The sequence below is a fragment of the Lissotriton vulgaris genome, chromosome 12 (assembly GCF_964263255.1).
Source record: "Lissotriton vulgaris chromosome 12, aLisVul1.2, whole genome shotgun sequence".
Classification (NCBI taxonomy): domain Eukaryota; kingdom Metazoa; phylum Chordata; class Amphibia; order Caudata; family Salamandridae; genus Lissotriton; species Lissotriton vulgaris.
Genome location: NC_141700.1, coordinates 254,442,392 through 254,457,486, shown reverse-complemented (window position 1 = coordinate 254,457,486; position 15,095 = coordinate 254,442,392). Strand labels below are relative to the sequence as shown.

Below are 15,095 nucleotides of genomic sequence, written 5' to 3'. Positions count from 1 at the left end.
TAGACAAGAGAACAGCCACTTTCTAAAAGTACTATTCTCAAACACAGAATTTAAAAACAACCTTCACTAAAAGATGGGTTATTAAGTGAATGATATCCCTGAACTCAGAATTTATGTCCCATCTTGTTCCTATGAGAAGATAGGCTGGTATCCATTTGGACCAGCCTCCCCCATGTTATCCTATGGAGCAAGATAGCCTTACAGCAGTGAGCACACAAAACGGCTGCTGCTCACTACCAGAGCATGTGACCTGCACTAGTACATGCTCTACCTGACCCATACCCTGCACCCTGCCCAGGGGGGTACCTTGAGCCTTCCATAGGGGTGACTGATGTGCACAGACAGGGAATGGTTAGGCCCAGCCAGTGGGGACACTGGCCAGGCGGACATGGCAGTCCACTGACTGCACACAGGCCCTGCGCTGGCAGGCCTGAGACACCATTTTAGGGCTACTTGTGTGGGTGGCGCAATCTGCGCTGCAGGCCCACTAGTAGCATCTGTCATCACCAGCCCTGGCACACACAGTGCACTTTACTAGGGACTTCATGGTGAAACAAATATGCCAATCAATATGACAATTTACAGAGGGAGCACTTACACTCTGGCACTGATCAGCAGTGGCAGAGTGTCCAAAGCATCTAAACCAGCAAAAACGAAATCCAGCACAGCATCAAAAATACATGAGTCAGAGGCAAAAAGATGGGGGAAAAACCACGCCAAGGGTGTCAGGTCTAACAATCACTTGTCCAACACAAGATCCTTCAAGTGATTTTTAAACCCCAATGAAAAAAAAAGATCTCTGAAAACTAGAAGTTTGAAAAAAGAGATACTGTTTTTAGATTCTCGTAGAAATAGGATGAGCCACTGTACTTGAGGCACATAAATGTCCATAAAAGATCAATTATGCAGTGGCTATCTTATCTTCCTAGCCTCACAGGAGAAGTTTGGTTGCTAAACTAGAGATCTGATTGCAGCACACTAACACTAAGTTCCATAGCCACTTGACAACCCTTATGCCAAGGTGGCTGGTATTGTTCAAATGTCACAGCTGCCTGCCTGCAAGGGTACCTTTTTTGCGTGCAAGAGAGATTTTGAATTTAACAAAGGGAGAGCCAGAAACAATGTTATCACCTTTTGGTGGACCAGGTGCATGCCTTTGCAATTCAAACAACACTGCTGTACTATCTTCAAAACACGTGGACTTCACTACAAGGGGGGCATTGCCTCCAAGCATCAGCTCTACCAGCCACAATACGTCTCAGCTTCTTAACAGAGGTGCAAATCAATTAATTTTTCACTAGATGCCTAAACAGTGGTGACTGTCTTTCTAACGGGGGAGGGTCGCACTAATACTGAAGCAGAAATAGTATTCGGACGAGAAGCTTTGTTAAGACTGCCAAACATATTGCACTTAACATGAGGAACAGTCGCTCGGTAAGATGGCATTTGATCCCAAGTAGCTGGTGGCAAAAATCTTCTGCACCAGCATGTGCAGGACAAGCAGAATTAAAGCAGAAGCCAAAAGGACAACGTGAAGGTCTGAATAAGTTTCTTGATGCGAATTAAAATTAAGAAGCTCCAGGTCAGCCTTCTTGCGTGCTTCCTCAGCGGATATGGGCACTCAGGTCACTTCCAATGTAAAATGTAGTTTGTGACATCCTGGCATACCAACTGCATGCCTGATCAATATTTTAGTGTTGTTAACAAGCAGGTCTCATCTCTGCTGTAAGACCACTTGGATAGGTTCAAAGCAACAAGAATATAATCATCCTCACATCCCATTGCGAAAAAGCGTTTCAATGACTCGTCAGGGGTAGTAAGCTCTATATAAATGCAATTACAATTGCGTGTGTGAAGGGAGTATGAAGTCACTGGTTAGAGTTTTAGTGCTTCCCAAACATTTCAGGATAATGATCCAATTTTTAGAATTACAAACTTTTGTGACCCACCTAGGTTTAACAGGCATGAGGAGAGGTGATTTCTTAAGGCGGGTGATGTCTTAATGTAGTAGTAAACATGCTTCCAAAATGCTATGAATTACCAAAATAACATACTTTTTTTGCACTCCTCTCTAACAGCAATTGTTTGTAAATGTTACTTTATGCCCTTTGATATGTCTTTATTGGACTGTGCCCAAGATATTGATCTGCACATAAAAGTGGCTGATGGCGAACTGTACTGGAGCACTTTTCAGTCCCAGGTGCGAGCCTGTGGCTTCGGTTTACTATAATCAAATGATGTATATATATATATATATATATATATATATATATATATATATACACAAAACACGCCGTCTCCGCACTCCCTCGCACCAGCAGGCGAACAGAGGCAACACGAATCCCAAATATTAGGGCACTGGTAAGATTTTATTTACAGAGCTGTAATCCGACGCGTTTCGGGCAAAATGTCCTTGCTCACAGATAGCCAGATAAGGCCCGCCATATTTTTAAATATGCTGAGTGCACAGCACATGTTTGGACAAACAGACAAAATACTATGCATAAAATCCCTGTGTTAAACATCGGTCAGTCTGTTTTCCCAATCATCTTAAAACTTAATATAGTTGGTAAGATATAATATTGTGCAAATGGCAAAAAATAGATGACTAAATAAATCATTGCCTAAATTCACATGCTTAAATGCAGAGATCATATAGAGATCAGCATTATAAGTAAGGACAAACGTATAAAGTTCCTCCTCCCATTCCTGTATAAACACTGAGGATACGTGAAAATCATTAACTTATTTCTAAACATATATTATTCAGAAATAAAAACTGTATAAGTATGGTCATACTTCGCAACATCAATCAACGTGCAAATATAGCTCAATTTCTGTATACATACAGCTAATAAATATGTGCAAATTCCGCCAAATATTTATAAAATACTTGTAAACATATACGTCATAATCAGTGATGTGTGCAAATAACACATTTTTTAGTCCATGTGCAAATATCTCTATATTCCGATGTGCAAATTATGCAAAATATATGTAAACATATGCATTCAAATGGACTAATATGTGCAAATTGCGCATTTCTAAATCGACATAGAACCATGTGCAAATGTCACCAATCTGATTAACCAATCATGAAATTGTCCATGTAAAGCCTAAATGCTGATTGATTACATAGTACACATATCCCAAAGTGGTGTATAAATTGGAGACCCCCATAAAATCGTAGCAATCAGACTATTGCTTGCGAACTTATTGTCAAACGCCACAATCTGATATCATCTGAAAATCACTAATAATAATATTATATCATTATGAGAATGACTAGACCAAAATCAACTGTTCCACTTAGTGAATATGGATACATAAAGTGCTAATGTTATATAAAACCCACGTGAAAATGAGAAAAAAAACAATAAAATGTGTATTTAAAAACAATGGTGCTCCAAGGATTTAATATGTGCTCAAAACACTTCCCTTGATATAAAACAAACAACTAATCCAGACTCTGACTACCCTAACTTATTACTGCTATTCCTTTATATAAAATGATATACATATTCTGTGGTATTTAAACCATTAGGGAATTTGCTGTCCAATTATAAAATTATTTTGGATTCCATCCTTCTCAGCATCTTATCTCTGTCACCTCCCCTGCGTGGTTTGGGAATTGCCGTTATTACAAAGTACTTCAAACATTGCAAATCATTATTATGTTCTGGTTTGAAATGCCTGGCTACAGGATACGAGCTGTTAATAACGACTGCCCGAAGATGCTGGAGGATTCTGACATGCACCTGCAGCTTTGTGCTGCCTACATATCTCAAGCCGCAGGTGCATGTCAGAACATAAACTGCATATTCAGTGCTGCAGTTATCATTCCCTTTGATGGTAACCATTTCTGGATTAAACAGGGAGGCATATTGTGTGGTGTTGATTCCAAAACTGCAGGCCCTGCAGCTGGAACATTTAACAAACCACGGCCGGGGCTGTAACCACATTTGATCTTTGCCCAATTCATGGCTGCTCTTGGCAATTTGGGTTCTCATCGAGTGTCCTTTCCTATATGTAATGGTCGGAGTAGTAGGAAGCCTCGGGGCTAGAACGCCATCAGTAAGAAGTATTGGTAAACTGCGTGTGATAATGGCTCTAATCTTCCTTTCTTGTCTGTTGAAGGTTGTCACAAATCTGAGAGCAGATTCACTCTGTATCACATCGGAGTGTGCATTTTCCACCCCCGTCATAGCCAACAGGAAAGCCCTGGGCTTGGCATGCATTTTAATGACTGCCTGGTTCAGAATGGAATCTTTGTATCCTCTTGGTCTGAATCTTGTGAGCGCTTGGTTGGTGCAAATAGCCAAATCTTTCTCAGTACTACAGATGTGCTTGAGCCGTAATAGCTCATCATATGGGATGTTATTGATAATCTGTTTGGGTTGGGCACTGCTGGCATGCAACGTGGAATTGCCAGCAGTGCTTTTCCTGTGCAAAGTATTCGCTATTCACCACTCACGGACGAAAATGCTAACATCTAAGAAATCTACTTGTTCCTTACTGATGTTGCATATAAATTTCAAATTTTCGTGATTCACATTGATCTCATTGACAAACTCAATAGCACTTTGTTCATCCCCTCTCCATATAATAAAAACATCATCAATGTATCGCATCCATTTCAAAACATGATCAGTAAAAGCAGAATTATGAAATGTGCTTGAGGACCTGCTCCTCTCACCATTCCACGTGCAAGCACGCCTAGCTGGGGGAGAAGCAGGCTCCCATCGCCACAGCCCTTTTCTGTAAGTAAACATCGTGCCAAACAAAAAATAATTGTTATTTAGACACTAGGATACCAGCTCTACAATCATTTTGTTGTGACTGTAGCACTCCAATGGTCTAGTACCCAAGAAATACTCCAGTGCTCTCCGTCCAGTAGGAAAGTTCTATGCTGGTATCAAGGGATTCGATACCCAGGGTAATAAATATCGAATCCTCAGTCCATGGGATGTTCTTGATCTTTTTTAGAAAATCCCCGGTGTCCTTGATGTAAGTTGGGAAACTTTTTACTAAATCTTGTAAGAAAAAGTCAATGTACTGGGTGATATTTTCTGCCTTTGGTATCAGATATAACCTGGGCAAAACAGGATGTTCACTATGTAAAAAACTGAATTCCTCCATCAAAATCATGCCTTCTCTTTTCCATTTAAAAAGCATTTACTTCAGGCTGTCTCTGGCGGCACTGTAGTTTTTCAATGTGGATTTTTCGTAACACAGTGGATCCCCTAACTATCTTCGTGCTTCTGCAATGTAATCCCTCTGTGGCCAAATCACAATGTTGCCACCTTTGTCAGACGTGGTAACAACAATTTGATGATTGTTGCTCAGTTTTTGAATCAATGCTGCATACGGATTTTCCTGCTCGCTTTTACATCTTTTACAATGTTTGATTTGGTGGTGCAATTTTTTTAGGTCTTCAACTACTACATCTTGAAAGATGTCAATAGCATCCTTGGGCATATTTGGCACAAAACTGGATTTGGGCTTGAAAGGACTCATCCGAGCTCCCAATTGTGTGATGGCTGCTTAAGTCAGTCTTTGTTGAGTAGATGTGTCCTCCTCTAAGGTATGCTCATTGGCTATATTGTCCTGACCAAGTTGGTGCATGGTGAGTAAAGTTGCGGCGTCCAATGCTACAAGTTCAATATTCGAATGATTGTCAGAATTCAATTCCTGCTCTTTGAGACCATCCTTAATACTGAAAAACTTTTTTAGTTTGAGTTTGCGGATGTAGCAAGAGACATCTATACGTGTCCGTGTATAATTAAAGTCACTTATGGGGCAGAAAGCCAAACCGAGGATCAATAGTTGTTTTTCCGCCTCGGAAAGAGTAATGGTGGAAAGATTTATAATAGTGTTGTCGTTTGCTATTGATTATTTCGCCAGTATTGCTTTCTTGGCTTTCTGTAGACGTTTCTGCTTTTTGCGGCGTTCCCGCCTTCTTGTGTTGTTTCTTGCTCTTTTTTAGGTCTCGGCTAAACGCGCGGAAGCGCGTTGTCGCCGAGAACTTATTGTTAGCGAGTGTGCTTCCCAGGAGACACTCCTGGCCGCGCGCATCGCCTTGGAGGGCGATTTGAAACGCGCACGCGATCGAGCTTGCTGTGGGCAGCTGCTGTCGTGCATTCACACAGACACACACCAGCGCCCATGCACGCACTTGCTCATATAGTGCCATGCTTCAAGGAAGTAAAAATGTGGACAGAACGAATAAAAAGAAGTTAAACATGAATGCTAAAGCTGTGATGGGCACTAAAAATCGAAAAGCTTAAATCAGATGTGTGAAATAATAACCCTAAAAAATAACATGTGCATGAAAGCCAAAAAATGAAAAGCAAGTGTTTACCTGTGGATGCAGTCCATGCGAAGCATTAATACAAATGTTTACATGCTGGCTTATGTGTTTAATCAAACGGAGAAGAGAGGATAAAAGCACAGTGCTAGTGCAATGAGTGAAACAAAACTGTGCTATATATGTCCTCCTAGATCCAACACACAGTCTTACATCGTAGGTGCCAAGAAATATATGAGAGTACCTACATACTGCATCTGGCCGTGAAGGGCATTTACACTACGGAAGGGAGAATGCAGAGTAGTGAGTGCAGAGTAGTGAGTAGTGAGTGCAGAGTAGTGAGTAGTGAGTGCAGAGTAGTGAGTAGTGAGTGCAGAGTAGTGGGTGCAGAGTAGTGAGTAGTGAGTGCAGACTAGTGAGTGCAGAGTGCAGACTAGTGAGTGCAGAGTGCAGACTAGTGAGTGCAGAGTGCAGAGTAGTGAGTGCAGAGTGCAGAGTGCAGAGTAGTGAGTGCAGAGTAGTGAGTGCAGAGTAGTGAGTGCAGAGTAGTGAGTAGTGAGTGCAGAGTAGTGAGTAGTGAGTGCAGAATAGTGAGTGCAGAGTAGTGAGTGCAGAGTAGTGAGTAGTGAGTACAGAGTGCAGAGTAGTGAGTGCAGACTAGTGAGTAGTGAGTGCAGACTAGTGAGTAGTGAGTGCAGACTAGTGAGTGCAGAGTAGTGAGTGCAGAGTAGTGAGTGCAGAGTAGTGAGTGAAGAGTAGTGAGTGCAGAGTAGTGAGTGCAGAGTAGTGAGTGCAGAGTAGTGAGTGCAGAGTAGTGAGTGTGCAGACTGCAAAAAAGTGAGTGCAGAGTAGGGAGTAGTGAGTGCAGAGTAGTGAGTGCAGAGTAGTGAGTGTGCAGACTGCAAAGTAGTGAGTGCAGAGTAGTGAGTAGTGAGTGCAGAGTAGTGAGTAGTAAGTGCAGAGTAGTGAGTAGTGAGTGCAGAGTGCAGAGTAGTGAGTAGTGAGTGCAGAGTAGTGAGTGCAGAGTAGTGAGTGCAGAGTAGTGAGTAGTGAGTGCAGACTAGTGAGTGCAGACTAGTGAGTGCAGAGTAGTGAGTGCAGAGTAGTGAGTGCAGAGTAGTGAGTAGTGAGTGGTGAGTAGTGAGTGGTGAGTAGTGAGTGGTGAGTAGTGAGTGGTGAGTAGTGAGTGGTGAGTAGTGAGTGCAGAGTAGTGAGTAGTGAGTGCAGAGTAGTGAGTGCAGAGTAGTGAGTAGTGAGTGCAGACTAGTGAGTAGTGAGTGCAGACTAGTGAGTAGTGAGTGCAGACTAGTGAGTAGTGAGTGCAGACTAGAGTAGTGAGTGCAGACTAGTGAGTAGTGAGTGCAGACTAGTGAGTGCAGACTAGTGAGTAGTGAGTGCAGAGTAGTGAGTGCAGAGTAGTGAGTGCAGAGTAGTGAGTAGTGAGTGGTGAGTAGTGAGTGGTGAGTGGTGAGTAGTGAGTGCAGAGTGCGTGTGCAAAGTGCAGAGTAGTGAGTGCAGAGTAGTGAGTGCAGAGTAGTGAGTGCAGAGTAGTGAGTGCAGAGTAGTGAGTGCAGAGTAGTGAGTGCAGAGTAGTGAGTGCAGAGTAGTGAGTGCAGAGTAGTGAGTGCAGAGTAGTGAGTGCAGAGTAGTGAGTGCAGAGTAGTGAGTGCAGAGTAGTGAGTGCAGAGTAGTGAGTGCAGAGTAGTGAGTGCAGAGTAGTGAGTGCAGAGTGCGTGTGCAAAGTGCAGAGTAGTGAGTGCAGAGTGCAGAGTAGTGAGTGCAGAGTAGTGAGTGCAGAGTGCAGAGTAGTGAGTGCAGAGTAGTGAGTGCAGAGTAGTGAGTGCAGAGTAGTGAGTGCAGAGTAGTGAGTGCAGAGTAGTGAGTGCAGAGTAGTGAGTGCAGAGTAGTGAGTGCAGAGTAGTGAGTGCAGAGTAGTGAGTGCAGAGTAGTGAGTGCTGAGTAGTGAGTGCAGAGTAGTGAGTAGTGAGTGGTGAGTAGTGAGTGGTGAGTAGTGAGTGGTGAGTAGTGAGTGGTGAGTAGTGAGTGCAGAGTGCGTGTGCACAGTGCAGAGTAGTGAGTGCAGAGTGCAGAGTAGTGAGTGCAGAGTAGTGAGTGCAGAGTAGTGAGTGCAGAGTAGTGAGTGCAGAGTAGTGAGTGCAGAGTAGTGAGTAGTGCAGAGTGCAGAGTAGTGAGTGCAGAGTAGTGAGTAGTGAGTGGTGAGTAGTGAGTGGTGAGTAGTGAGTGCAGAGTAGTGAGTAGTGAGTGCAGAGTAGTGAGTAGTGAGTGCAGACTAGTGAGTAGTGAGTGCAGACTAGTGAGTAGTGAGTGCAGACTAGAGTAGTGAGTGCAGACTAGTGAGTAGTGAGTGCAGACTAGTGAGTGCAGACTAGTGAGTAGTGAGTGCAGAGTAGTGAGTGCAGAGTAGTGAGTGCAGAGTAGTGAGTGCAGAGTAGTGAGTGCAGAGTAGTGAGTAGTGAGTGGTGAGTAGTGAGTGGTGAGTGGTGAGTGGCGAGTGGTGAGTAGTGAGTGGTGAGTAGTGAGTAGTGAGTGCAGAGTGCGTGTGCAAAGTGCAGAGTAGTGAGTGCAGAGTAGTGAGTGCAGAGTAGTGAGTGCAGAGTAGTGAGTGCAGAGTAGTGAGTGCAGAGTAGTGAGTGCAGAGTAGTGAGTGCAGAGTAGTGAGTGCAGAGTAGTGAGTGCAGAGTAGTGAGTGCAGAGTGCAGAGTAGTGAGTGCAGAGTAGTGAGTGCAGAGTAGTGAGTGCAGAGTGCAGAGTAGTGAGTGCAGAGTAGTGAGTGCAGAGTAGTGAGTGCAGAGTAGTGAGTGCAGAGTAGTGAGTGCAGAGTAGTGAGTGCAGAGTAGTGAGTAGTGAGTGGTGAGTAGTGAGTGGTGAGTAGTGAGTGGTGAGTAGTGAGTGCAGAGTGCGTGTGCACAGTGCAGAGTAGTGAGTGCAGAGTAGTGAGTGCAGAGTAGTGAGTGCAGAGTAGTGAGTGCAGAGTAGTGAGTAGTGCAGAGTAGTGAGTGCAGAGTAGTGAGTGCAGAGTAGTGAGTGCAGAGTAGTGAGTGCAGAGTAGTGAGTAGTGAGTGGTGAGTAGTGAGTGCAGAGTGCGTGTGCAAAGTGCAGAGTGCAGAGTAGTGAGTGCAGAGTAGTGAGTGCAGAGTAGTGAGTGCAGAGTAGTGAGTGCAGAGTAGTGAGTAGTGAGTAGTGAGTAGTGAGTGCAGAGTAGTGAGTGCAGAGTAGTGAGTGCAGAGTAGTGAGTGCAGAGTAGTGAGTGCAGAGTAGTGAGTGCAGAGTAGTGAGTGCAGAGTAGTGAGTAGTGAGTGCAGAGTAGTGAGTGGTGAGTAGTGAGTGCGTGTGCAAAGTGCAGAGTAGTGAGTTCAGAGTAGTGAGTTCAGAGTAGTGAGTGCAGAGTAGTGAGTGCAGAGTAGTGAGTGCAGAGTAGTGAGTGCAGAGTAGTGAGTAGTGCAGAGTAGTGAGTGCAGAGTAGTGAGTAGTGAGTGCAGAGTAGTGAGTAGTGAGTGGTGAGTAGTGAGTGCAGAGTGCGTGTGCAAAGTGCAGAGTGCAGAGTAGTGAGTGCAGAGTAGTGAGCGCAGAGTAGTGAGTGCAGAGTAGTGAGTAGTGAGTGCAGAGTAGTGAGTAGTGAGTAGTGAGTGCAGAGTAGTGAGTGCAGAGTAGTGAGTAGTGAGTGCAGAGTAGTGAGTAGTGAGTGGTGAGTAGTGAGTGCAGAGTGCGTGTGCAAAGTGCAGAGTAGTGAGTGCAGAGTGCAGAGTAGTGAGTGCAGAGTAGTGAGTGCAGAGTAGTGAGTGCAGAGTAGTGAGTGCAGAGTAGTGAGTGGTGAGTAGTGAGTGGTGAGTAGTGAGTGCAGAGTGTGTGTGCAAAGTGCAGAGTGCAGAGTAGTGAGTGCAGAGTAGTGAGTAGTGAGTGCAGAGTAGTGAGTGCAGAGTGGTGAGTGCAGAGTAGTGAGTGCAGAGTAGTGAGTATTGGCAATGTAAATGACAATGCCATTTATTTATGATTTAAAGAAAAAAAAAGAAATGTCATGAGCAATGCCAATAGCTCCACCTTTAATGATGCCGAGACCATTGCATTGCAAATGCTTGTTCTTTTGATTCCATGGCCTTAGTGTCTGGCAACGATCGAACACTAAAAAAATCAATCTCATCCCCTAAATCCAGAATATATATATATTTATATATATACTCAGCGTACTGCCGGATTCTTCCTAAACACACACATATATATATATATATATATATATATATATAAAATCAGTTCTATATAGCGCAAACCCTGCCAAAGAGCATTGTAATGTTTTATATGAGCACCCGATTACATAAGGGCAGATTCATTTTATTTTAAACATAAGCGATTAGGTGATTTTCCCAAAGCCGGGACTCAAACCTGATCCCCCAGATACAAAGTCAACAGCCCTGGCCATTAGGACACATCCATATAAAGTCATACACAAGTTGAATGATTGTCTATGATCGTGCATAGTGAGCACATTTTCTGTTGAAATGGCTTTGTGAAGTTGAAATAACTGTAGCAAAAAATACAGGAATGTTCACCCGGAGTCTTGCATGGAAATACTTAAGTGGGGATTCAATCGGGGCATCAAGGATAAATCTGACTTTTTACCAGTTTTCTTTATATTCAATATAAACGGGATACCCTGCATTGTGCAATCAGGCTGACACATAGCTTTCAACTTTTGTGCACAGCCTCCATCTACATAATATCTAGAGGTTAACCTTACAAGGCAGCTGAAAAGAACTGTCTGAATGGATTTTTCACTTAGAACCCTGCTATCTTTGGGTATTTTTTTTTTTTAGTTTTACGTGGACTCTAGATATACAGGAGTGCCATCATTGCCCATACTTCAAACCTTCAAACTTGGCTAATAATCAGCATTAGTCTATAAGACACATATTCTGAACGTATAACAAAGCCTACCGCCTTTTTGAAAGCCCTCTTGCTACAGATGAAAATGAAGAAACCTGCTAAGGTTTATTGTTGGTAATTCCTTGTTAATGTCTCATAAAACAGACTTGTTTGGGTTGTCAGGGTTTTACTAACCACTACTAATGCCTCAAACATCACTTGCATGGTTCCTTGAATTAACAGCAGCAGTTTGGTCATAGCCAGTGAGTCTGAATGCAAAAAACAATTATTTTGATCCATAGAGGTCTCAGTAAGTTTATCCACTGTATTCTTATGGTAACACGCGTGACACTGACAGGGAGTTAACTGGCAAGTCACTACGTTCTCTAAAAACAAAATTTTCTCGTAGAGAGAATGACGATGGAACTTAATTATACAAAAGAGGAAGTTTAGGTAAGAAAGACAGATAGGACCCTTTTGATGAGACCACAAGAGGAGCATCCAACCAACCATTCATCTCTTCTACAAAGGGAGAACGTCTGAACAGTTTAATTAAATATTCAGAAGGAACGGAGGCATGCTAAAGCCGTTTTAATACTGCTTACCACGCGAATCCCTTTGAAACATTTGTTCAAAGTTCTTAAATGATGAAGCCAGGACTGAAAAACTCTGTGCAGGCAGGCTCTGAAATGCAGATATATGTGTGGTCCACAACACTGCCTTTCACTGCTCCGTCTCTTTTCTTCCAAGAGGAACTTAAGAGAGGACATATTGGGTTCTGGCAAGGAGAGGGGGAGCCATGTGGCTAGAACAATAGTGTTACTTCAGAGGACGTGCAGAATCATACAACCTTTCCTTCCCTGTCTAGTTGGTGAGGTGCAAAGTATTAACTTTATTCACAAACCGCAATCTATGTGAAATCACTGGTGCAACTCATTGCATTAAAGCACCCCTAATTCTGAAAGAAGCAATGCACCTCTACTAAAGTCTTACTGCACTGAGTGCAGATGATGCCGGTTTGTAAACAGAGTCTAGAACAGATCACCAGTTTACCATCAACAACTTTATGTAGGACTAATTTTTCAGGCAGATCGAAAGATTTGCACCATATCCGTGTACAGAGCCTTAAGAAATCCCTTTGATGAACAGTGCTGATCAACAATTCTTTTTTTTCTTCTCCCATACACACCCATCTTTTCACTCTTTCCACAGCACCACAAACATAAAGACCAATTTATCAGTACTTTTTAAACCTGCACTTACCATTCCTCGGGCTTTGGATAGACAGTGTGTCGAAGAGCATTGTCAGGATCATATTCGAAACAAACCCCTGCGGTTGGATTCCACTTGGCGTGCTCTTTGCCAAACCCCTTCTTAGCATAGGCTCGGAGTCGAAGTTCCTGTCCCTTGCGGAGTTTTACAAGCAGAATATCTGTAAAGTGGAAGGAATCAACAATGATATATGGGAAGGCTTCTGGAATTGTCCCACTGACTCACACTATGCAATGATGAGACGTATTATGCTGTGAAAAGTTCTTAATTTGCTTCGCACACGGATCCCAATGCAGCACAAAGATAATCAAGCAAACGGTGCACACACTGATTAAAGACTAACATACATTAATTTGTGTAGCACTCAGCATTTCTCTTACCTTCCCGCTCCAGGTACTCGTTCGGGTCACTATCTTTATTCCGAGACGTGACCTGTGTGAAATTAGTTACATTCATCAGGTGGGATATAAGAGCTGGACCCCATCAATTCAAGCAAACTACAGCATAGCACACTAGGTCAATGGAGAAGGGGTAAATTCTGCAGTACAAACCTAGGCTCACTTGTGAAAGAAGGGCACCGAAAACAAGTTTAAATAGTGAGGATAACCATAAAGGACAACTGGGTGAGGACAAGAGTTAGAACTGACCGGAATAACCCTGGGATTGTTGGAAATGAGGTCTCGAGAGGTTACGTGCCGGGTCTGGTCATCAGTACACCGCACGTCCAGTGTAAACTCCACAGAACACTCTGGACAAAACTCGTCACATATGCAATCCTGAGGGAAAAATAAGAAGATGGGTGCAGATGAAACCGTGACTTGCGTGAATACCTTGACAGGTCAACAGCTAAAGCGAAAGCTGACCCAACTCTGATATTCTGTTAGGTGACTATATCTAGTCTAGAGAAAATCTGACATCCTAGCGCTATGATATAACAAACAAGAATTTTACACAGGATTACGCTATTAGGAATATCAAGGAAACAGTAATAATATCATGAATAACCGAAACCCAAGTCTCTAACTACCTGAATTGAACTTGTTCCAACAGGGAAGTAAAAATAAAGTGCTTTGTTTAGCATACTAAAGCAAACATATGGAAAATTGTCATATGAATTAAGCAACACCTCCAATTCTTCTTTCCATCCAGTAATTACTGTGAATCTCAGGAGTGAAGTTGCTTTGATATATCACACAGTGACCTCAAGATCAGCTCAAAGAAAACTTTAAAGGAGCGAACACTCCAACTACACTAACTGGCAAAATGGTGATTTGCACGTGACTTCTAAAAATACTTCCAGCTAAGACAAGCAAAAAAAGAAACCCTGTTCAAGTGTATAATTAACATTTGAGTGACTGAAAGGTAAAAGTTGGCCTAGAGCAAAAGGCAAAGATAAGCCACTCCGAGCACACACACAAGTTTTTAGAAAGGAGTGAGCAATTGTGACTTCCCTAGTTAATTTTGCGACCTCACTTTGTAAAAGGAGAATTACTCACTACATAAAACTGGGACTTGTGGAATCTTTCTGTGTGGGTACACATACATGTTGTATAGAAAGGAGTAAGCGAATGTGAATACCTTGTTAAGGATGCAACCTCACTTCGCAACAAGGGAGTTATTCACAACGTACAACTGGGGCTATTAGAATCTTTCTATACGATGTGAGTGCACACACAAACACGTTATATAGAAAGGAGAAAAAGTGTGACTTCCTAGTTAATGTTGCAATCTCACTTCACAAAAAGTTGTTCAGAACATAAAATTGAGGCTACTGGAATTTTGCAGCAATGCATGACAATTATGCATTAGGGTTCGCTAAACTGTTGTGCAAAGGAAAATTAAGGCATGCATCGTATATGTAGGTGAAAACCAGGTGCGTGGCATGGTTGCAAATATCTAGCCATTATGTCATTTTAAATTACTGATATAGCAGAAAATATATATATATATATATATATATATATACACACACACACACATATACACACACACACACATTATACACATATCACTGAAATAAGCAAAGTGATGTGACGTTATAGTTAGGTGATGAAACAAGTTAAAAACTAATGTTTGTAAGCACCACCCCCCAAAAAAAACAATTAAATTGTCCAGTTATAGTTTAGTAAACTGACTAACTTGTGCCCCCCTTCACACCTCATATTACATCACTAAAGACAAGTGAAATTACACCACTGATGTAATTTAAAAGTACATCAATGATGACATCATCAATCTAATGCTCCTACAATTCCTCCTTAAACCCCTACATCATTTTAGAAAATAAAGTATGCAGTAAAGATCCTACATATAAAAAAAAGTGTATTTGAGACAATTCTGATTCACTATGGTAAGATTTATATGGTGCAAATTTTAACTACCAGTAAACTTTTAACTGCAAACAGTACTTCATTTAAACAAGGTACAGTCTTTGGGTCTAGATGTACCTCACAGAATACCATCAGTATGAAAAGGGTAGAGCAAACGATCACATTAATTGGATGAGGTCTTCAATGACTTCATCAGGGTTGTACTTTAACATGTCATGAGTGGTGTAATACGGGCAGTCATGAGCAGTGCATGGTGGAAGCGCACGTTACAAATAGTTCGCTGACCTATTACTGGAGAATTTCAGTGG

General features: G+C 42.3%; 1 protein-coding gene across 1 annotated transcript in view; it reads right to left on the bottom strand.

Moving 5' to 3' along the window:
- POLR2C (RNA polymerase II subunit C) overlaps positions 1-15,095 on the bottom strand; it is an 80,997-nt gene that overhangs the window by 21,304 nt on the left and 44,598 nt on the right. The window contains exons 5-7 of the mRNA XM_086947786.1: positions 13,105-13,233; positions 12,838-12,889; positions 12,449-12,617 (exon numbers count right to left, since the gene is read on the bottom strand). Of these exons, the coding sequence (XP_086803912.1) occupies positions 12,449-12,617; positions 12,838-12,889; positions 13,105-13,233 (350 nt within the window). The remainder of the gene's footprint in view (positions 1-12,448; positions 12,618-12,837; positions 12,890-13,104; positions 13,234-15,095) is intronic.